This window comes from Rhinatrema bivittatum, chromosome 5, assembly GCF_901001135.1.
Source record: "Rhinatrema bivittatum chromosome 5, aRhiBiv1.1, whole genome shotgun sequence".
NCBI lineage: Eukaryota > Metazoa > Chordata > Amphibia > Gymnophiona > Rhinatrematidae > Rhinatrema > Rhinatrema bivittatum.
In genome coordinates this window covers 231,065,285-231,089,923 of record NC_042619.1, presented here as the reverse complement: position 1 = coordinate 231,089,923, position 24,639 = coordinate 231,065,285, and the positions used below count along the sequence as shown (strand labels likewise).

The window sequence follows — 24,639 nt, the reverse complement described above, 5'->3', positions numbered from 1 at the left end:
AACAAAACCTACACATCCTAATCACAGAAAGTCACCAGTCTCTTCTAGCTCACTGACCGCAGCTAGAGATGAGTCTGGATGCGCTCAGACTTTGGAAGAGATTACCCGGGATGCGCTTTTCTCTTGACCAGGTCCCCGCTTTTGTTAAACGAAAGCCAAGGAAACCCCCAACACCAAAACAGTTTTCCTTGCTCTGCTGGAACTCAAACCGTAAGATTCTAGTGGCGGATTTAGATTTGGAGAGAGAGGAGGGAAAGTTCTCCCGATTTTAACATGTAACCGGAGAACGGAGGAAATCTGAGCTGAAAGTCACAGCGCGGGCGCACCCAGGCAGCTCCGCCAGGTCTCGTTTCTATACCGTGACCTCTATCACGACAAGAAAGTCAACGCGAACGACACTGCTGCCTTAAACACAAACCCAAGAAACACAACTTTTTAATCAAGAGATCCCATCTCTAGGGTGAAATGAAGACAGAAAACTCTGGGTTGCTATGAAATTAAGTTAGAATCAGCCTAACTGGCTGGCCCCATGCTGGGCACTGTCAGGCAAAAGGTCGCTGCTTCGAGCCCCCAGTCAGATCTTCTGGTGGGCTGGGATGTGGGATGCTGCGCAGGGGCTGGAGAGAAGAGGCAGAATGAGCATGGTCATTCCTTAAGGATGACAGCTAGCGGCTGGATTTGGGAACCAGGACTGCAGGGTTCCGACAGGAGTCCCTGGTGCATGGGCTGTCAACTGTAATGACCAGATTAGGTATTTGGGTGGGGAAATATAACATGGAAATGAAGGATCCTGGGGGCCACATCCCAGCCCTGGTCCTGACTGAGGTGGAAGCCCGAAAAAAGCAGGAGGCAACTGCCAGGTCACAAAATGAAAGCCTCATCCTACCTAACTGGAAGTGGTCGATTTTCATTGTGCTGTTGGCCATGGTGCCGAAGATAGTGATGATGGATATCTTCCTGACAGCCATTTCACACACGGTCTCTAGGTACTCGTCCCGCTGTTGAATGTACATGTTGTTTTCATCCCTGGGTGCAGTGATCAGCTGAATGAGAAAGAGAAACACAGGAAGGAAAGTGGCATGAGATGGACACAACAGATCAACACATTTCCAGGTGCAGAAACAGAATGGTAAAAATATCCTGAATCACTGAGAAATGACCTGCAAGTCACAGAGTAGCCTCACATAGGACACATGTAACATGACTAAAGCAGCACTGAGCATTAATGGAAAACCCAAGCTAACAGTTCATCAACCGAAGCAACGAGAAAGAAATGGTCCCCATGCACTTTCCTGTTGACAGAAATATTCCTTTGGTAAAATCGGTCCTACTGATGGAACCAATTCTCCAAATTCAAATTATTATTATTATTTTATACTGTAATTTGGAAACATTCATGCCGAATCAACAGCGACATCTAGCTCTGTATTTTTTTCAATCTTCATGGCATGGAACAAAGTGCAGGACGTCTGCACACTGCTGTAAGTATACATCACATTTACTTTGGAAATATACGTGCAAGAGACCTGTTTAGAGAGAGCCTAAATTATTTTTCCTTTACAATTTCTTATACTGTATTTGTTGACCATGAATACTCAGTACAAGGTTTCTAGGGCTGTGCCCGTCTTCCCCCTCCCCTATTGACTTGCACTGGATCCTCTCCTGTCAAAGTCACTGCAAACTTACCAGACTTACGTGGGGCCAGACTTTTACATCTCACCAATGGCAGGTGTGGTTCTGCTGTCAGCAGAGGCCTTACCCAGGATCGCTAGGCTGGTTCCGCTCAGCGTAGCGAGTCACGGATCTGAATGGTTCGCCACAGCCGCGTGGAGCCGATAGAGCCCGCTTCCATCTGTTGCTGCGTTCTCCTGACATTTACCGCTAAGAATGGCCCGGATTGCTTGGGGATTCTATTTCCTTATCACTACATCTGGACAGAGGTGCCAGGACTCAGACTGGCTTCATTATTACAGTACAGATGAGATTAAGCTCTGTAGCAGGCTGGGTAGACACTCCCGATGGAGCAGACAGAAAAAAAAAAAAAGAGTTGGGCAATTAATATAATTAAATGCAGAAAAACCCCCCTAAACAAACAAAACAAATCATGCAGAGTCATGCAGCCGGGGCACAAAAATCCATCAATGCAGGACATGGGAAGGAGAGATATTGAAGAAGCACATGGGGCTTTCGCAGTCCAATCCATAAAAAGCTGAAGAAGTGTCAGTACCAAGCGACAAAATATTCTGAACTACCTATGGCGAGACAGAAGATCATCAGGCAAGGTTGGCCCTTCCATTAGGTTAACTAGGCAGTTGCCTAGAGTGCCAAAATTTGGGGGGGGGAGGAGGGAGGTTGGTAAAATCCCAGAAAGCTTCTAGTGTCACCTGCCCATTTTGAAGGAAGGCACTAGCCTGGCACCAATAGCAAACATTTTTTTTTAAACTTGTGGACTGGCACTTTCTGATTATTTATCTCATGCATCACAAGATGAGAAGTCAGGATATCAGACGCGAGTTTTAAAAATGCATGTGGTGGCAAACTGGCGGAACTCATCCCACCAGCTGCCAAAGACCGCAGGAGATCCCCCACCCACCCCCACCTCTCCGGGCCACTAGCAGAACCTGTCCCACCAACGGCCGAAGAATTTGGAAAGAGGCCCCAGTCTGCTGGTGGAGCTCAGCTTGCCAGTGGCCAATAAATGCGGGAGGCCAAGGACCACGGCGGAGCCCATCCTGCCAATGGGAGATCTGGGGTTGCTGGTGGAGCCCATCCCACCAGTGGCCAAAGACTGCAGGAGGCCTGGAGCTTCAGCAATTAGGAAAGGAGAGAAAAAGGGATATGAATGCTGGGTGGGGGTGGGGAGAGAAGGAAGTGCTAGGTGGTTGAGGGAGCGAGGAGTGGAGAGAGATGTGCTGGATGAGTGGGTGGCTAGAGAGAAGGAGCTGAGTGGATGGACAGAAAGAAAGAATGCTCGGCACTAAGGAAAGAGGGCAAAGAGATTGGGTGGAGTTGGTATATGCTGGGCAGGGACTGGGGAGAAAAGAGAGGAGGGATCTGTGGGGAGGAGGGGGAGAGAGAGGAAAAATATTGGGTAAGTACAGAAAGAGGGGATTGTGGGCACCATGTGCAGTGGGCAAAGACAGGAGGATACAGAGTAGTTCAGGGGGCATTCCATGAAGTTAGCCAGTAGCACATTTAAAACAAATCTGAGAAAATTCTTTCACTCAACACACAATTAAGCTCTGGAATTTGTTGTCAGAGGGTGTGGTTAGTGCAGTTAGTGTAACTGGGTTCAAAAAAGGTTTGGATAAGTTTTTGGAGAAGTCCATTAACTGCTATTAATCAAGTTGACTTAGGGAATAGCCACTGCTATTTCTGGCATCAGTAGCATGGGATCTTCTTAGTGTTTGGATTCTTGCCAGGTACTTGCAGCCTGGACTGGCCACTGTTGGAAACAGGATGCTGGGCTTGATGGACCCTTACTCTGACCCAGTATGGCAACTTCTTATGTTCTTTAGCTGGTGAGGGAAGAAAGTGAGGGGGATGTGTGCCAGAGCCGCGGTTGCCACAGAAGGGAGTGCTGTGTTGGATGGAGCTGCCTTTACAGATAGATCGGAGTACTGTGCTGGATCTGCCACCAGTAGATAGGCCTGTGGGGGGTTGGGGGCTGCAAAGCTGAAATTTCACCTAGGACACCTGATAACCTTGCACCGGCCCTGTCATCAAGAACCAAGAGATGTAATCTGACCCCCCCCCCCCCCCCCAAAAAAAAAAAGCAACAGAAAGATACAGAAATAGTCCCAGTTGTACTGGGCACCACTGGCTTGATTAGGCACTTACAAGCGCATCTGGAAATGCTATCTGTAATTATGTACAGATTACACCCTATGAGCTCCAGAAGGAAGCTCTCTTAGGCACAATGCAAGTATTAAGAAGCAGTAAATTTGAAAGACTGAGATCATCATAACCAGCATATCTTGGCTTACCAATGAGCTTCATTCCTGTCATAACATGTGCAAATCAAGCATCCCATCTGGAGACATTACCAGGAGAGAGATCGCAAGGTGATCATATCAGATGATCTCAAGTTGGAAAAGAGCATTACATGGCAGTGGCCAGTCAGCAGAAAAGGGAGATGTGAATGCTGCTATTGAGGACGGGCTGCCGGCTTGAAAAGCTGAGAAATGCGGTGACATTAGATCACAGTGACAGAGGGATCTTGTGCACAGTTTCATGTTATCCTGAGATTTTAGCCCTGCACTAATTTCTATTAATGCTCCCCTCCCCCTAACTCAGTCTGGTGCATTGTGGTAGATGTAATCCTGCTTCTTCCATCGGGCATCAGCATCACGACGGGGCAAGTCACAAAGCCAGAACTGCCCCCCCCCCTGCGCTCCTTTTAGGTACCGGGTCACTTTGCAACCCTGCAGAAAAGAGGGTCGATAGCAATTTCGTCTCTACAAATGATATCCTGAGACTTTGCTGCTTTATGCGAAACATTTCAGCAGAGGATCTAACGGCAAAAGGTTTCTGCCAAGCGGTGAAAAGTGGCAAACAGCGGAAGCTTGTCAAAAAGAGCACAAAGTCAACATCAGCCTTTCACCTGGGCTTCTGTGACTGTGCGAAAAGCAAACCCGTTGCACTGCACAAACAAGTTTGCTTTTTCATGTGTCTCACTGGAGAGGTGAACCTCTAGGAAAGAGGAGACACCAGCAGCCTAGGCTCGTATGCAGCTAGCAGCGACCTGAGACCATCGCCTCACCTCATTCTCTATAACTCAGGGACATCCTTTCATCTAGGGAGCATCTATCATCTTTCTAATCTGCTTTTAGGTGCAACTTGCCCTGACATTCATGGACAGATGGGGGCAAGAGGTCACCTCTGACGAATAAATGAATGTGGGAGGGAAGAGTTCTCGGTGCTGGGCTGAAATGCCCGTCTGACATGTGTCGGAAGATCTCACTTACCAGAAGCCTCCTTTTGCTTTCAAAGTAATCCAGGAAAGCTGTCAGCGACTTGGGGGGACTGTGAACGAAAGGCTTTGTCACCGGCTTGAGGACCCCCTCCTTCTCACCCTTGCTCTCCTTTTTGCTTTTCTTGATGCGATCTTTCGCAGCCTTGGCTTTTTTGGCCGGCTTGTTCTCTTTCGGCCTCCTGTCGGACTTCTCGTGCTTCTTCTTCTTCTTTTCACCTCTCTCTGCCTTCTCCTGCCTTTTCTGCTCTTTCCCCTTCTTGGCTGGCATTCTGGCCCCCTCCACCTCCTCTAGTCCTACTTGGTGAGTGCCGGGCCTGCCCATATCATAGGTATTGTCATATTCGTTGCTCAAATCCTTTTCGGCTGCCTTCTTCTTAGGTGGCTTGGCCTTGGGCGGCTTCTGTTGACCCGGAGTGGCATTTGGCTCTCGGTGGCTGATATCCTTCCTGTCTGTGCGATTGTCCCCCAGCCTGCCCGTGCTGCCCCTCGTGGACTGCTCCGAGGTGGGACTTGCAGTGGTTGATGCTTGCGCATGGCCATCATAACCAGATGTTCTGCCAGGCTTTCTTGCAACAGCTGGCTGCCTCTCTGGATGCCCAGGCTGCCTGTCTCTGCGATGATCTGTCCTTGCAGGCGAGTGAGAATCCTCTGTGACAGTTACCCTAGTAGTCACATCAGCAGCTGTGGGCAACTTGTGAACGTCCTCCTTGTTGTAGCCCTTTGTGGCCCAAGTTCTTTGAGTAGGAGGAAGCACTGCAGTGGCTGTTGTTGGCGATGGTGGTCTGGTTGCCACAGTTACTATCCGATTACTTGCCCTGGTAGTTGTTTTCGTTGTAGGGGGGGCTGGAGTAGCTGCTGTAGTTGCCCTGGTTGGAGGGGCCACGGTGGTGAGATGTTTCCTGGGCAACCTGAGGATGGCTTCTCTGGTGGGTGGGAGGTTGCTTCTCCTTTGATCTGGTTTTCTGGTCACCACCTGGGCATTTTCACTCCGCCTGGTTGGCAGCACACCGTTTCCCTCTTGGGCGACTTGGCCCTCCACCCCGGCATCCTTGCACTTCTGCACAAAGCCCTTCTGCCTGAGCTTCTCCAGCCTCCTGATGGGGCTCTGGTCCACCATCTCGTACAAGGCTTCCAGCCGGACCGGGTACGGGTACCTTTCCTCCACCTGCAGGGTCTTCTTCAGGAGCACCATCCCGAATTTGCCTTTCTCCAGCTTGAGAGAGCTCATCAGCTTGGGCACAAAGGCCGGGTCCAGGCGCCGCTCCACGATCCTGCCCTCGCTGGTGATCCGCCGGACCGTGGCCTCCTCCTCGCCCTCCTGGTGGAAGAGCACGATCTGCTGGACGTGCCGCTCGGCCAGCTCGCAGTAGACGTCCTCCTTCAGCAGGCTCATCATCAGGCGGTAGTAGCCGTCCGAGGCGTGGGGAGCCGAGATGACCCAGACCCGGTTCTTGCCTGCGAAGCCGGCCAGGACATTGGGGGCGCCCAATCCGGACGGGAACCGCACCGACCTGGCGCGGGAGGAGGAAGCGCCTTCGTCCCTCACCGGGGGGCTGGGGCTGGGAGGCCTTTGCTGCTGGGCGCCTCGGAGCCCGTTCTTCCTGGCCGGTGACTCCAGGTCCCTTCCCTGGCGGTCTCCCGCCAACCCCCTTCTCCGGGCTCCGGGCGCCCGAGGCTCTTCCGACCCGGCCGCGGCGCACATGGCCAGCAGCAGTGTCAGGGGAAACAGCGCCCCCCGGTGCATGGCGCCAAAGCCTGCAGCAGCTGAAAGAGAAGCGGGGAGGCCGGCGTTAAGAGCGCATGACAAGAACAGAGGAGCTGCGCTGCAAATCTGCGACAACTTGCACCCCCCCGGCTCGCACGCTCTTTTCTACCTTCGGCTCCGGCGTAGAAAGCAGAAGGGGGGTCACAGAGCGTTTTCTGCAGGAGGAGAGCCCGTGCAAGGCTAGAACAGGACGCTGCGAACGGGAAAAAGTTCACTTTCCTCTCGAGGCAAGGCAAGAGCTCGCTTCTGTTCTCAGGGCACCCTCACGATCCAGCTGTTGACAGAGGTGGAGGGGGGGGGGGGGGGGGGGAGGCGCGCTGAGGCGCTTCTTCCCGGGTGCCGGCAAAGTTCGCCCGGGAGCCCAGCCGGGGCTTCACCTTCCGCCCGAGCGGCGCCCGGCGGATCCCCCTTCAGACCGCTGCTCCTCCATGGAGCCCGAGCCTTTCCCCCTCGTCCAGCAGCCGCACGGTCCGGGGCCGCTCGGAGCCCCGCGATCCTTCCTTCTCGGTCCCCTCCTGGCTTCTTTGTTCGGAGGCGGAGGGCGCCCGCATGAGCCCCTCTCCTGGCAGAAGCTGACAATGGGTTTCCCTTCCTCCTGTCCCACCTCCCGCTCGCTCGCTTTTCCTTTAATTTTTGGGGGGGGGGGGGGTGGGGGGCGGAGTTGGATCTAATCCCTGCAATCTCAGGTCAGGAATAGCCTCATCTCCGTCCCGGGGTAAACTCCGAGGAACCAGGGGGAGGACTTCAGCGAGATCCCAGCAAAGCCCCGCCCCCTTCCCCACAGTCGGGGAGGGGCTAAGGGTGACTCTCCTTAGGGGCCGAAGCCTTTACCCAGCCTCTTGCAGCGCTTTGGGGGGAGATGAGGGGGTTATTAACTCTTTCAGCACTGGAGTTCTTCAGTCTCCCTTCCTTACTTCTCTCTCAGAGCAATGCAATCAACTGAGCGTTAAAAAAAACAAACTGTGCGCTGGTTTCCAGCGCACAATTTTAACGCTCAGGTTAAATTTTTCTTTAGTTTTTTAACGCTCAGGGTAAATGCATCGGGAGTCTAAAAATGAGCAAAAACTGTAAAAATGTGCGTTCGTCATCGGCCGAAGCAATTTTTAACTCCGGAAAGCGTGTTTGGGAGGCTGCATCCTGGCAGACCCTTCTCCTCAGCTCGTCCGCTGGCTGCAGATGCGGTAACCGCCGGGTTCGTCTAGCTGCTGTTATTGACGACTCCCACTCCCCCTGTTCTGCTCACCTTTGATCGGTACATATCCGGCTAAACAGCAGTGGCCAGATAACCGGATAAATACCGATTCATCCGGCTAAGTGACAGCAGCTCGCCGTTGTCACATAACCGGACAGTTGTTTAACTTACCAATTACAAGACATAAGAAAAGTAGAGGAGATCCAGGGATATAAAAAAGAGCAAGCTGAGTTGATTGGGACAAGGCGCAGTCAAGCAAAAATCAGGAAAGAAAGAGCCTCAATCAGCAATAATACTATGATCTGCAAAATAAAAAAAAAGAGATAGAGACTACAATTTGAAGAAATAAGTGATATTTATCATTAAGATAGTCCAGCTCTTAGTGTGCCTGGCGGATGGAGGCAACCGTGAGTCTGCAGCTTAAGAGATCATGAGCAAAGTAATTCCTAGGAGTTTATAATGCGTTTGGCTGCTGGCTTCAATCCTAATAGAACTATGGAGGAATGGAAAGGATAATTAGTATGAGAACTGTCATTAACTATTGATTCCCTGCCAGAATTACTGAATGTAAGCACAGTCCCACCAAATATGCTTACATTATGCCTTCAGGGTGCAGTTTCCCCTAAAAGATATCTGTATCGAGCAAGGCAGGGGTAAATTATGTCTGATCTGAGGTAAAATCTTAAACCATGTCCAAATGCGAAAAACCACAAAGCCAAACTTGCTGTGTCATTCCAGGTGGAAAGCCACTAATTGCCAGAGTCCACCAGCCCCAGGTCTGCTTTCCATTTATATGGAGAGCTCAGTGTAATGGGCTCAAATTAAGCATCAGCAAATTCTCTTCTCCTCCTCCTCGTCTCATTAGCTAGCCTAAATAGGAGCTCAAGTCCATTCGAGGGCCTCAGAAAATCCGATTTATTAACATTTAAAAAACAAATGAAACTGTCTAGAGGGGAAAGCCGAGATTGTAGCCTCTCTCCCTAATACACAGGCAGACGTCATGATCCACGAGCGCAACCCCTCAATCAAGTCAATAAGCAACGGGGATTAGTGAGAGAGAGATCCTGGGACGAGTAGCAAATCAGAGCTAAACCTCTCCAAACAGAAAAGTCACTCTTAGGCCTACTTTACCGGCTTCAGTCTTCATAACCGGCAGCTGCAGTGGGTCGCCTCCTTCCTAGCGCGACCCCCTAATTTACATATTGCATGGCGCCCCTCCCTTGCGGGCGCCGTGCATGCGTTAAGAAAGCGGGCACTGAAAAGCCAGCGCCCGCTTTCCGTGAAGATTATTGCATCGGCCCCATTTATCTTTTTGCATTTGGAGTGAATGAGTAATAACCTCATTCTCATGCATTTGCATGTGATGAGCGCTAACTCATTCACTCCGCATCGGACGCGCATTAAATAGGCGCTAATCCCCCTATTGCATTAGAGGTGGATTAGTGCCTATTTAACCCACGTCCGACAGCAGGTTAAACAGTGCGCTCGGCTGAACGCACTGTCAGGCCAATACAGTAAAAATCTCGGGAGAGCGGGCGAGCGCCCGCTCTTCCGGCTCACGCACAGGCTACTCTCCTGTGCGCGCGATTCAGTAAAAAAAATTATTCAGATTAGGGCCCGTGGTAAAAAGAGGCGGCTGTCAGCGAGTTTGACAGCCGACGCTCAATTTTTTTAAAATTATTTAAAATTATTTTTAACTTTTGGGACCTCCGACTTAATATCGCCATGATATTAAGTCGGAGGGTGCACAGAAAAGCAGTTTTTACTGCTTTTCTGTGCACTTTCCCGGTGCCGGCAGAAATTAACGCCTACCTTTGGGTAGACGCTAATTTCTGAAAGTAAAATGTGCGGCTTGGCTGCACATTTTACTTACTGAATCGCAGGGGAATAACTAATAGGACCAGCAACGTGCAATAGGGCCATCAACAGGCACTATTAGTTTCGGGGGGGGGGGGGGGGGGTTGGACGCGCGTTTTCGACGCGCTATTATCCCTTACTGAATAAGGGGTAAAGCTAGCACATTGAAAACGCACGTCCAAATGAGGGTTAACAGTGCGCTCCGCCAGAGCACACTGTATTGTATCGGCCTGTGTATTGCATCAGCCCCAAAGTTCTTATTGATGGCCCCTGATTCTGCCTATCAAGGAACCAGGACAAGAATCTCCAGCTGAGGAAAGAAGTTTTTAGCTGAGATCTGGAAAAAAAAACCAAACCCTGGGGAAACTGAAGCTTTATAAATGCGAGGCCGCTAAGTATGCGAAGACGCAAACGTGCAGGCATAGGAGGCCTCACTCTGCAGCAGCTGAGTCAGTCAGAGGAGTCTTCCTCTGACAAAATAAGGGATCATTATTATAGCATGGGGGTCATTGGAAACTCAGAATCCGTCTCAAATCCGTTCCAGTTTAGAACTGAGAAGAAAGCCACAAGCAGCGTTCCCGGTGTGGGCTCTCGCTTACACCACAAGGTTTTTATATAGAACAGGTTCAGATTATAATGAATGTTTATATGCAGGGGATAAAAAGTATTTCCATGCGGTTTCTTTGAGACTTGGCTGGCTACTGAAGTGGCTCTTTGAAAGATGAAGCAAGAGGACCACTGAGCTAGGCAGCAGACAGCCTGAGGCTTGCATTATCGGGCTCCTTTTGCTGGACCCTGCAGCAACTTGTAGGTTCCTGGCTTCCTTCTGTCCATTTCTTGCTCCCTCTCTTCCCTCCCTAACTACCCAGTAAGAGTCCCTGAAGAAAAATACTGATTTCTCAAGAGAAGGAATGGTCTGAAATAAAAGATAGAGCAATGTGGCTCCCATTGCCAGTTTATCTTACTTGGCCGTAACCTGTCTGAAATAAAAAAAAATGCAGCTTTTTGGAATGACATTACTGCATCCCCAGCATTTCTCTGCAGCTGCCGGGGTTTCTCCACGCTTCTTTTGTCCCGCTAGCTCAGCCATTGCAGCCACAATCCCCTGGTGGACAGGAATTGACAGCAGTCCCTCCATAATCCAGCGCAGATGCTTTCTTAAACCAGGTGTCTTTACGTGATAATTATTTGTTTGATATGCCGCCTTTCTACAGTAAAAGCAAAGCGGTTTACAGATTTTAAAAACCTACAGCTAACCGTAGCATAAAAGACAGCAAGAAAACCAATGACAAACAAACAGTCCTAAATAAGTCTCTCTGCTGAGTGATGGTCGGAATGCCCTACTCAGATTCGGTCTGAGCCACAGGAGGTTAGAACGAGTGGTGGCTGGAGAAATCCCAAATTTTACAAGTCCTTATCCAGTGCATGCTGGATCTTCATGATAATCAATAATAACAGTTCCCAATAAATTTAAGGATAGATGATGGGCTACCAGTGGCGTGCAGTGACATTTAAAGTAGGGGATTCAGTCTCGCTCCCTCAGTCTCCCTCCTCTCTCCTCGCCCCCCCCCCCCCCCCCCCCCCCCAGCCTTCGGCAGTCTGTGCCCTCTGTCTCCTCTCCCCAACATACAAAAGACAGCTGGAACCCATATAGAATTAGACATTTTGTAATATGCATTGGGTGTGTAGGCTTGACCCTCAGAAAGCCATAAATAAAAATTACAATATAATAAACCATTTCATACCCAAACAGCACTAACTGCGGGCACTTGAACAGTAAAAAAAAAAAAAAAAGTGGCAACACTGCAAATATGTTAGTACAAACTAAAAAAAAATAGCAAGCACACACCTCAAATCAAATCACAAAAAGAAAAAACAAAAAAGTGTAAAAAGTAATATACATCCAAAGTTTATATAATTACTAAAAGAAACTGGTATCAGACATTTTTTTTAATGTGCACAAACTTCGTTCCCCTGCCGTGTGCCTTGCAGTGGGTTGCAAGCAGTATCAGGATATGGCTCACTAATTAACAGTTTCATGTGCAAAAACATGTCATGTTTATGACCCAGGAAACCATCCCACCCAGAGAAGAACAGCACTGCAAATATTACATCAATAAAATATTTAAAAACAGCTGACATATCAAATAATATCCAACAATTTAAAAAAGGGGAGAACATGATTTCCAGTAACCCTGAGATTGTCCTGGATTAGTTGTGGGGGAAGGGGGGGAAGAGGATGCACAAACTTTATTCTCTTTCTCTTCTCCAAACACACACTCTAACACATGTATTAATTCTCTTTCACAAACACACACAGGCACTCTTGCACACTCAGTGGCTCTTTCTTCACACACATAGGGCACAAAGGCATGCTCTCCCACTCAGTGGCTCTCTCTCCCTGTCACACACACACACACACACACACAGGCACTCTCTTACACTTAGTGGCTCTCTCTCCCTCTCACACACACATAATCAGACACACTCACATTCAATGGCTCTCTCCACACACGCACAAGCACGCTGTCACACTCAGTGGCCTGCTTCCCCTCACACACACACACACACACACAAAGGCACTCTCTCACACTTAGTGGCTCTCTCTCCCTCTCACACACACATAATCAGGCACACTCTCACATTCAATGGCTCTCTCCACACACGCACAGACACAAGCAGTCTCTCACGCTCAGTGGCCTGCTTCCCCTCACACACACACACACACAGGCTCAGGGTCTCCCGCTCTCTTCTCCACCTCTTAGCCATGCCGCTGAGTCACTGGTCCTTTTTCAGCTGTGGCAGTATGAACTGCGCAGCGGCTGCTGGGACTCGTCTCCAGCCACCAACGGGATAGGCTCCCCTGGCAGGCTGCTGCATCACAGGTTCTTTTTGGTGTATGGACGCAGGAGTTGCATTGATGCAATATCATCTCCTGCTGCCGTGGGGGCCATTCTCGTGATATGAGCTGTGAGATCAGCCCTGCAGCAGCAGGAGATGACGTTCACGTAAACACAACTTCTGCTGCCGGCTGGGGGTCGATGAAGTGGATCATGTGGCTGAATGCAGTGTCGTATTGGGCAGGAGTTTGGTTTATCCCTGCCCAACTTGAAAAAAAGGCAAAAAAACAAAACCAAAACAAAATAAAGAAATAAAAGAAATCCGTTAGGGCCAGGGATTCACTGAATCCCTAGAAGGCCCTGACCGCACGCCACCGAGGGCTACAGGATGTGGTAAAGTCAGCAGCAGCCACTTACTATTTTATACACAAACTTTAAAGGCCGTATCTTAACTCCGATGAATAATCTGGGATGAGAGAATCCAGACCAGACACAGGGCCCGTGTTCATAAGAACATGGGAAATGCCCCAAATCCTGTCTTTAACAGTGGTCAGTTCAGGTCACAAGTACCCAGTAGATCCCAAAAAATAAATGTATTTCTTGTTGCCCCAGAAACCCACAGCTGTGTAAAAGAAACTCCAAAGCATGTATACGTATTTGTCCAAATCTCCGAAAGGGACTTCAAGAAATTTTCTTTTGTCTGGAGTTCCTTTGTCATTTCACTAGGATCTTCATCTTTCTCTTCAGCAAATCTGTTGTTGTCTACATTATACTGGACACAAAAGATAAGAAGTGCTCTGCTAGATTACACCAACGTCCATCAGCCTCAACATCCTATTTCCAACAGTAGCCAATACGAGCCACGAGGACAGGGGCTTCCCAAACATTTTGTCAGTATGATCCCATTTTAGCATTTGAAAATGTGCATGGTCCCAGGGAATGAGCAAAACAAATTAGCAGGGGTGCAGTCCCCCTCCATCAATCACTCCTTCTCACCCTCCCCACACTCCAGCTAATCCTCTCTCTCGACTTTCATCGCTTCAGGCGGACCTCCTCTCCCCAGCAGACCCCCTCTCTCAACCTCTGCTCCTCTCAACTCCTCAGCCCCTCCAGACCTTTTCATAACTCCCCAGCTAATCCTGTCGCCTACTCGCCCTTCCTGTAACCTCTAGCTGATCCTCTCTCATCCCCTCTCCAGCTCATCTCCTAGTCCATCCTCACTCTCATCTTCTTCCCCTTCCTCACCTCCCAGCTTCACCTCTCCCCTCTGACCTTTCTCTTACATTCCACCCAACTTATCCCCTCTTACCCCCACCTCCTTGTACATCCCCCAGTTGATCTTCGATCATTCCCCTCTCCACAGCCAATCCCTCTTCACTTTATCCAACCCTCAAAACTCTCCTGCCTCTCGTCCATTCTTTCAAACAGCCCTTTCTCCAAACAGTCCCTGGCCAGGGTAGTGGCAACATTTTTCTTTGGGTCCTGGGAAAAAGGTGAAGGACAACCGGTGGGAAGAGAGGGCAAGCAACATTTTACTCTTGGGTAGATTCAGTACAGGCTGAGGAGAGAGGAGCGGTGGAAATCTCCTTCTCTCCCCTCATGTCTGGTCCCAAGCCCAACTGATCTGCAAGTGGCAGCAGCGTCACTAATGAAATTCAACAACATGGGGCCCTGTGAGGTAGTGGTGGCTCACGGGGCCTGCAGCGGCCCTGATCCCTCCTCGTGCAGGGCTTTCTGTTACCACGGAAACTCAAGCAAAGGCCTCACGCTGGCTTCCACTACTGATGCTGCTGGCACCCAGAGAGTGCTGCCATTCGAGGCACCTGTGACCCCCAACTGCAGTACAAAGTAACTGGCAGATCCCAAAGAGTAGTTCCATATCTTGTTGCTCACTCCCAGGGATAAGCAGTGGCTTTCATAAATCCTCTTGGCTAATTATGTATTTTTTTCTCCAGGAACTTGTCCACACCCCTTTTAAACCCCGCAGTGCTAGATGCCTTCATCATATCCTCCAGCAACAAATCCCAGAGCTTGATTGTGCATTGAGTGACAAAAATACATTCTCCACTTTGTCGGCTGGTTTCACAGAGTGTCCCCCCAGTCTTAGTACGATTTGAAAGGGTGAGAAACTGTTCCCTAATTACTGGTTGCACCCCACTCATGATTTTAAAATCTCTATCATATGTCCTTTCAGTCACCTCTCTCTCTAAGCTGAAGAGGCCCCTGACCCATTTAATCTCTCTTTTTAAGGGAGCAGTTCCACCCCCTTTATCATTTTTGTTGCCCTTCACTGTACCTTTTCTAGTTCTGCTTTATTTTTTATGAGATGGGGCGGCCAGAACTGCACACAAAACTCAAAGTGCACTCGCACCACAGGCATTATGATATTCATTGTTTCGTTTTCCACTCCTTTCCAAATCATTTCTAACATGCTATTTGATTTTTTTGACCGCTGCCACACAGGGCTGAGGATTTCAATGTCTTGTTCATAATGACTCCAAAATCCCATTCCTGGCTGGTGACTCCTAACATGGAACCCAGCACTGGGCACCTATAGTTTGGATATTTCCCCTATGTGCACTACTTTCTCCACATTTCATTTCATTTGCTGCTTAGATGCTGAATTGCCCTGACTGACAAGTTCCTTCTGCAGTTAGTTCCTCACAGTCTGCTCATGTTGTAACTACTTTGAATAATTTTGCATAATCTGCAAATTTGATCACCTCTGCCCGATTCAGAACCTAAATATTTGGCTGCTAGTATTTGAGACCCTGCACCCCTCGCTGTATGCTATATGTTCCCAGGAGCAAAATTTGCTGGAGCTTCAGGCTGTGGGAACTGGAAAGTCGGTTAGAGCTGGTAGGCAGAGGTTTGTTGTTTTTTTTTTCGGCCTTCCCTCACTTGTGTAACTCATTGCCAAGGGAGATCTGGTTGGCAGGCTCTTTAATAGGCTTCAGATATGCCCTCATTATTTTAACTCAGTGAAATCCGAAGCTCTTTGGATTAGCAGGAGAGGCAATCCTGTTAAAGCAGCTTCTATCATGTTAAGAACAGTGATACCTTCGAAAGATTGTATTACAATCTTGGGAGTGAAACTGGATTCTGGATTAACTATGACTGATCAGATTTTAGCCTTAGTGTGGTCCTTTTACTTGTGTTACTTATGGTGCTTACGACCTTATTTGAAACAACTCGATCTTTAAACCACTGTGCATGCATTGATTTTAAACTGTTTACACTGTTGTAATGGTCTCCCATAGGGCCTTCCTGCTGTAGTTCAACATAGGTTATAATTGATTCAAAATACAGATAATTGCTTACCAGGGCTGGTGCAAGATTATTTAGCACCCTAGGCAAACATTTGGTCATGCATTCCCCCTCCCTCAACGTACTTCTAGCACGGTGCTCCCTCCTTCCTGAGGCGATAGCTCTAGCACGTCTCTCCCTTCTTGGGTGGTATTGGCTCTGGCACAATTCCTATCTTGGCCCAAAATAAATGTTAGCGCTCTAGACAACTGCCTAGTTTGGTTAATGGAAGCACCGGCCTTGGGTCAGCCTTTTTATTTGCTGGACTTCTTAATACTCTATACTCTGGATAGGACCCTGCAACCATCTCAGCTGGTCCGGTTAAAAACTTCCAGGTCCAGTTGAGATGAAGTTGGAACGTGCACGACAGGGACACGAACCTTTGCTGATCCCTTCTTTGGAACACTGTTCCACTTGAGCTTGGTAAAGAATTGAATTTCTTAAAGTTTAGGAAATTTATTAAGTAGTGGCTACTCAATCAAGCCCTTACTTCCTATAAGCTAACTACTAAAGATAGGTGCTTTGTAGCTAAAGGATTTTATGTATCATTTTATTTTTTATTATATGTGTTGGCATTTTTTATGAAAGTATCTGATTTATTTATATTTGTTTTTCTGATTTGTCTTGTTTGTTTAATGGTTTTTCTATTCTGGTTTTGTCATTGATGTATTTTTATGCCGTGTGTATTATTGTAAGTCGCTTTGATATATTATCTGAAAGACAATATAATCAAAGTTAATAGGCTAAACTAAAGGGTGGTTGTTATTTAAAGATGAGGAGTGGAATAGAGCTTAGTACTATGTGATAATAGCTTGTCAGATTGTTGGGGATGCTAGGCCCGGCTTTTCAGACTTGGTCTATTTTAACTGACTTGAAATGGTTTGAGTGGCTGCTGTTTCAATTTTTGTAGCTGGGGGAGGGGGTTATGTTTTGTTGTTTTTTTATATCTGTATTGCACATTTATGGTTACCATGTAACACTGTGAGCCAGCTTGATTGTCTTCAGAAAGATGGCATACAAATACAGTTATATAAATATGAGAGGATCATGTGTATGGTGGGAGGTTCTGGGAGTGGGGGATGTGAAGGAGCCCTAGGAGTCTGGGAATGTGTATGGGGAAGGATCATGGGGATTTAGATAATGTGCATAGTGAGGGTTCTTTCTGAGGCATGAATCATGTGCATGGAAGGTCTATAGGAGAGGCTATGAGGGGACTCTGGAGGATGTGTATTGGGAGGGGGGGGCTCTATAGACCTGTGCCTAGGGTGGAAAAGATCTGGGGGCAGCACATATATTTTGCTCAGTATAGATGGAAATACCTGTTTCTCTGTCTGCAAGGCTGTACTGCCCATAGAATCTGACTTCTTGCGATTTCCATTTCAGTTTTTGTCTGCATGTTTCTGTTTCTAATTTGTGGCTCCTTATTTGAAGAGGGTTGGTCTGTGTCCTGCATTTGTGGCCAAGATGAGGGATTCTGCTAGCATGTACTGCCTGTGTAGGGATAGTTTAACTTGTTCTATTTTTTCAATAGGAGGTGATTTGGTGTTCTAGGGCCTGTAGTAATATTCGTAGTGCTATCTTTTCATAGGTAAGGTTGTTGCTGGGTCAGTCCTGGATATTAATGCTGTTATGATATGGCAGGTTTGCTACAAAGGTGCTGAGTTTGGTAGGGTTTGGTGGTACATCACAATCTGCCTGGTAGTGGAGGGAGTTTTCTTTGCTGTTAATATAATTAAAAAAAAATCCTATAATTCCATAGAAGCAAAAAAGGCGTGTCATCATCATGGTTTAAAGGCATATACTCTTTTTTTCAACCCTTACTGCTTAATGAGGCAGAGATTACAAATCATTGGATAGAGGTTAAGGGTCAATTCTGGTAGAGATTAAGGATCACATTTATTATAGACCTAAGGGTCACATTTTTGAAACCAGGGTCAAATTTGTGTCTAACAGTCCACTTAAGTCTGAAATCTTATACATGCGGATTTCAGCCTGAATTTTCAAAGTAGATTTACGCATGTAAGTCTCCTATATAAATGTATGTGACAGCACATACAGTACCTTAGCAGGGCATAGGCAAGCACATTTACATGTTTTTTAAATTGATTTTTATTCTGCTTTTTGACACTTCCAAGCAGATTACATTCAGGTACTGTAGGTATTTCACCCACAGTAGCTGAATGTAAACACTTCCCTGGGGGCAAGTGCAAATGCTCTTGTGAACAGCTACGTGCACTTTTTTGAAAATTGAAAGCACACGAGTAAATTATTTTTCCGTTCTCAAGAGCACCTCTTTGCATTCTGCATAACCGCTTTGCAAAATCACTTCCTTACTTGCTTTTACACCTTTAACCCCCAGAGTAATTTTCAAAAGGTGAATTTACGTGTGTAAAACACGGAAATGCTTTTGAAAATGAACCCCTAGATTATAGATAATAATAGTGTTACATTTCAAATGAAAACCAAAATATTTAACAATGCCAGCTCTTGGTGTCATGTGCTGTATATAGGGTGAGGGAGCACTTTTGTATTTGGCCAAGGGTGCCAAAGGGCCCACTTACTATGGCTATGGCGGCATCACAGTATTAGACAAATACTAGCTACTCCTATTCTACTGGTCCTTTCCTTGTCTTTTTACATTTTTTCCTCATAAGAGATTGAAGTGCATTTCTGCTAGGGTCTGGAATGAATCTGAGCTGACCTGCAGGAGGACAAAATCATTTCTACTTTCTTCTAGAGCCCATTTCAAGATGCCTCTGAAATTCAAAAGGAAACACATTTTAAACTTATTTGTAAGAAGGTTATAAAAAAAAGGACTTTACCACTTTACACAAGCCGAGCCTGTACTTATGAAAGCCTACCATCCATCTCTTCTTAAAAGTGGTTTCAGAGTGATGGCTGTACACTAGGCGTGCTCTCATTAATGTCTGTGGGAAGCTGCCAGTGACATTAAATATAGCCCTAAAAATGCTATGACATTGGTGGAGATGAGAGATAGCGTAGCACCAGAGAGCTTAACTGAGATTCTCCGGGTCTGCATTCAGTTGTATCTCCTTGTGGGGCAATGTTTTAGTTAAGGGGATCTTGCAATGGAGAAACCATTGGCACGTTGTCTGAGAAAATGAATCATGAGAAGTTTAAAGCTACAAAGACTACTACGTACATCCCAATTATAGGCTCGATAACCATCCACTAGAAATCTTAATTTGAGCAACGACATAAACATCTCTATCTGTTTTTGATCCCTAATTTTTGTAGAGAGTGTCCTCACCCCCGAGAGCCACACCTGGGTAACATTTGCCCTCACTGGCCAGGGGTCTTTTCTGAGACTTACCCTCAGCACTGCTCCTTCAGCCAGCAGGAGGCTGTTCTATATTCCCTCCCTCTCGGTGATCCAGTGAATTGCCTCCATGACGCACCCAACCCTCCAGCCGGCTCCGTCAGACAGAAGGCTCAAATTCAAGTTTGGCCTTGAGGTGTAGGATTCAGTGTTCACACTGTAGGGGAAAGAAGGGTTTCTTTATCTCATTCATATTTTCACCATCTGTGGCTTACAGAACCCCTGCTTCTGACTAGCAATCTGTGAATCAAAATTTCATCCAGTGGTCAATCACTACATGCATCCTGCATTTACTGATCAAATTGAAAAATGCAGTTTGTGTATTCATTTCTTAAACTCTCTATAGGCAGCATGGATTCACCAGCGGGAAAGTCCTGTCAGACAAAACTGATTGATTTTTTTGATTGGGTGACTAGAGAATTGGATCGAGAAAGAGCGCTCGATGTGATTTACTTGGATTTCAGCAAAGCTTTTGATACGGTCCCACATAGGAGGCTTGTGAATAAAATAGGAAGCTTGGGACTCGGTGGTGGAGTGGATTACAAACTGCTTAACTGACAGGAGACAGCGTGCAATGGTAAATGGAACCTACTCTGAAGAGAGGACAGTTTTGTGTGGAGTGCCACCAGGATCAGTTTTGGGACCGGGTCTGTTCAATATCTTTGTGAGTGACATTGCGGAAGGGACAGAAGGTAAAATTTGTCTATTTGCGGTTGATACTAAGATCTACAACAGAGTGGAAAAGCCTAAAGGAGTAGAGAGAATGAAAAGTGATTTAAGAAAGCTTGGTTGAAGACTTGGAGCTAGGATTCAATGCCAAGAAGTGCAGAGTCACGGCATCTGGGGTGCAGTAATCCAAAAGAGTTGTATGTGATGGGGGGTGAAAGACGGATGTGCACAGACTGGGAGAGGGACCTCAGGATGATAGTGTCTGGTGATCTGAAGGCAGCGAAGCAATGTGACAAGGTGATAGCTAAAGCCAGAAGAATGCTGGGCCGCACTGAGAGAGGAATAACCAGTAAGAAAGAAAGAGGTGATAATTCCCTTGTACAGGTCCTTGGTGAGGCCTCACCTGGAGTACTGTGCTCAGTTCTGGAGCCCGTATCTCAAAAGGGACAAAGACAGGATGGAGGCGGTCCAGAGAAGGGCGACCAAAATGGTGGTGGGGGAGTCTCCATCAAATGACTTATGAGGAGAGGTTGAAGGACCTAAATATGTACACCCTGGAGGAGAGGAGGTGCAGGGAGATATGATACAGACCTTCCGCTACCTGACTGGTTTTAATGATGCTTGTTCTTAGAATCTTTTCTGAAAGAAAGCAGAGAATAGAACTAGGGGTTGTGATATGAAACTTCAGGGAGGGACATCTTAGAACCAACATCATGAAATATTTCTTGGTGGATGCCTGGAATGCCCTTCCAGAAAAGGTGGTGAAGATAAAAGCAATAAACAAATTAAAAAAGGCATGGGATAAATACTGTGGATCCCTAAAGGCTAGGAAATTATGGAAAGGGTGCATGGGGGTAACCAGCACGGAGCGGCAGCTGCTACCCCTAACAGAAGGCATGGAGATTACTATCCTTAACCAATTAACATACATGATTTTGACGTAACTGCAGCATCGTCTATGCTTTAACAGTGGGGGGGGGGGGGGGGGGGGGGAAGGGGAATTAGATTCAGATGACAACTAACACCGGGCCCTGACTTTTACAATCTAGGGTACTGATATGCAGACATTATGGAAAAAGCATAGGACTGCTTCTGCAACAAAGTGCAGAAGCAAAGCACGTTCAAGCAGCAGCACTGTATGTTGCTAGCAGTAATTTTTTTATGGGTTTGACAGTTGCTTGGTTTTGATTGTTAATAGTATTACCTGTAAATTAAGACTTGGGGGTAACCAGCACGGAGCAGCAGTTACTTCATAAGAAGCTTGCTGGGCAGACTGGATGGACCATTTGGTCTTTTTCTGCCATCAATACTACGTTACTATGTAAAGGGTGAAGTTATGGGACTGATCCCCAAGGCTCAGGCTGCAGCCCGGGAGACTTGCGTTCACTCAGTCCAGGAGCTTCACTTCTGCTCTGATGACCCCCTTTGCTGACCAAAGGATCAGCAATGAGGAACAGTCTCCTGGGGCCCTCCTGTTTAGAGAATGATCAGATGTGCCATGTGAGTTAGGGTGGGCGGGGTGAGTGGCAGAAGGGGAAGAGGAAAACGGGGCATCAAGGGAACATTTTTTTTTTCTAATCCCCATTGTTCCCTTCCAGTCTATCTAGTTATTCTGCTCCACACTGCTGCTAAGGTTATATTCCAGCTGGTAGCCACAGAAGCTTGCCTGCTTGTAGGATCTTGTTCCTTATCATTAGGTTCTGATATGGTGGAAGGGTAATGATCTGCAGTTCTTTGTTTGTAAAGCATAGTGAATGCAAACAGAAATACACAATGTTCCAAGGATAAATAAAAAAAAACAAAACCTTTAATTCATTTCATTTAATCATTTGTGAACCACTGTTTTTAAGCAAACTAATTCAATCCATGTACCACCAATAAAACTCCAGAGCAATGCCAATTCAATACAAACTATTAACCAACTAGCACAGAATCTAAACTAAACATAAAACAAAACCATAACAAGGTAGAAATAAAACCGTTAAGTCCCCCAAAACATTATAAAAATGTGAAAACATAAAATCTTGATTATCCCCTACCCCCTCAACAGCCTAAAAAAACACATCCCTCACAGGCCCCTCATCTTCTTCCAAAGACTATCAGGTCATATCCTTCCCAAAAAGTACACTATTTCACTTAGGAAGAAACAGCCATGGCTTAAGCTTCTTTCTGAACAGAAATTATCTAGTTTCAAGCTTAAACTCTCTGGGGAAGCTATTCCAAAGAATAGGCACCATGACAGGGAAAGCCATGGCTCTAGAACATGCCTTCCAAACTTTCTTAATGGTCATTACCTCTAATAAAGCCTCCCTGGAGTTATTTAATTCCCATCTTAGCATGTGTCGACTATAAGAGCCTCTGCCAAGTACTCTGGTCTATTACCTCTTAATGTGCAAAAGGTCAATGTTAGTATTTTGAGCTTAACTCTAGTGGCTAGCAGTGGCCGATGTAATATTGTGGAATATGGGTATCCCTCTCGCCCTACATGATCTCCTCAGTGCCATTCTAGCTGCAATGTTCTGTACAACTGTTTTGCTGGTAAGCCCATAGGGAGAATAACTTTCAAAGAACTCTGCATGACCCCATATGCAAATATGGGAATGCACAGATCTATTATAGTATTTTATAATCTGTGTGTATCAGTCTCTGCAGATTATAAAATACGTGTACATCTGCCCAAACATACGCACATATGTTTCAGTACGCCCAAGTATTTTGTAATGCAATGAAAGCTCATACTTTCTCTGTCTTTTTCAAAAACATATGTAGGTATATTTTACGCATGGAAAAAATATCTTGGCATAAAACCCTGATTTATATGTGGAGGCAGGTATATTTTAAAATTTTCGTGCATACTTGAAATCACCGGTTTGCTGATACCTCTGCAAGTTCACCCAGTCCATCTCCAGTTCACTGAGATCCTCCTAGTACTTCTCCCTGAACTCTCCCCAGTTCACCCAGTCCTCCCACCCAAAAACAGCAGACAACAAACGAGTCTGATATCAGTTGTGCTAATTAATTATTGGGTGTAAAATGGTGCAAATAAGTTACCTAATGTATTCTTGTAAATCTCTTATAAAATAGCAACTTAAGCGCGTATCTCTTGGTCCCATTTCTAGATTGCCCCATTTTTGTGCAGGGAAATGTGCATGTAAAACAGAAAATACATGTGTACTTTTGATGTTTTTAAACTAGCTTGTGCGCGAATACAAGCTACTTAATTGAGTATATGCTCATTTTATGCATGTAATTCCTTTGAGAATTTACTCAACAGACAGCAATGCAGAAGCACAATTGGGAGATCACGAGGGAAAGGACAACTCTTTAAAAAAACTTCCACATGTAGAAATGGCCCTAGTTGTTGTACAAGTCTTAATTTCTCAAAAGCCAGTCCTGCAAACCCCCCCCCCCCCCCCAAATGTGCGTTTCTAAGGAAGAGGAGTCAAATACCCCCCTTAAGTCTCTAATCTTGCTTGCAAAAGTGCAGATGTTGCCCTTAACTGCTGGAATACTGGGGAAATCAGATGGACAAACTGAGCCAACCTTTAAGATTTCTGTTTTCTCTGTGTTAAGTTTGTTTAAGAGGTAAACCATCCTGTCATGATTTTGCCTGCTGTGCAGCCTCACCGTGCCCTGATCCAATCCTCTATGACCCCCCTCCCCCCACCAGCAGAGGCCTCCAGTGAGCTCTGTTCCAAGCTACCCAAGCTATCTCCTCACTGGCCATCTAACTCAGCTTGTGGTGCAGCCTCCTCTCCAGCAGGGGTCCTCAGCGAGCTTCATCTCCAGCCTTGACAAGCTCTGACTTGCAGCTCACACCACACCTAAGCTCCAGCCCCATTTAACCCTGCTTTGCCAGACAGAACCTATTTGCCATTTCATGGAGTTTCCCTTGGCTCTTTGACTTGGCCTCTCTTTCCTTTTACTATGCCTTGTGGCCTTGCTCCTTGCCTTGAGGCCTGTCTAGGCCTTACCTTGCCTTGTGGCCTCTGGGCCTTCCTATATCTTGCTCCTTACTCTGTGGCCTACTCAGGCCTTATCTTGCCTTGTGGCCTCCGGGCTTTCTGTCTCCTTGGACCTTGCTCTGTGGCCTACTTAGGCCTTACCTTACCTGGTGGCCTTAGAGCCTTATTCTTAGCGGCCTTTGGGCCTCAGTGTTCTCTGTTCAGTGGTGTTTTTGTCTGCCTTGTCTAAATCCAGCCCTATTCTGCCTTATTTTGTCCTGGCCTTGTCTGGTCTTCTCGTGTCCTGCCCAGTCTAGTCCCTAGGCTCCATTCCCTGCTTTGCTTTACCCAAGCCCTTGTTCTAGTTTATAGAGCAGTTTTTAAACTAGAACAAGGTGGAAAGCCGACAGTCACTCAGCAGTGCATGAATCGGAGGAAGGTATCTTTGAAGGATACTAATGAAACAGGAGAGTCAGAACATCCCAGCAGAGAGGTTCCAATAAAAGCAAAAGTAGTTCATGCGCCTATAAGTAAAGAATCGCCTGTTTGTTTTGTTTGTTTTTAACAAATTATTAATCACCTCACACTGGAGGCTGAGGCAATGTACAAAGAACATATATAAAATAACTATTTACATACAATAAAATAATAAAAAACAGCCAGTAAATAATTAGTTAGAGCATCTGCAACAAATATCTATGAGGAAACACATTATTTTAAAAAGGCATGTTGCAAAAAGGTCTTAATTGTT

General features: G+C 46.7%; 1 protein-coding gene across 1 annotated transcript in view; it reads right to left on the bottom strand.

Moving 5' to 3' along the window:
• Positions 1–7,426, bottom strand: part of CCDC80 (coiled-coil domain containing 80) — a 54,548-nt gene extending 47,122 nt beyond the window's left edge. Inside the window, exons 1-2 of the mRNA XM_029603421.1 lie at positions 4,968–7,426; positions 887–1,043 (exon numbers count right to left, since the gene is read on the bottom strand). Coding sequence (XP_029459281.1) covers positions 887–1,043; positions 4,968–6,719 — 1,909 coding nt within the window. The 5' untranslated portion in view covers positions 6,720–7,426. The remainder of the gene's footprint in view (positions 1–886; positions 1,044–4,967) is intronic.
• Positions 7,427–24,639: the final 17,213 nt, after the last annotated feature.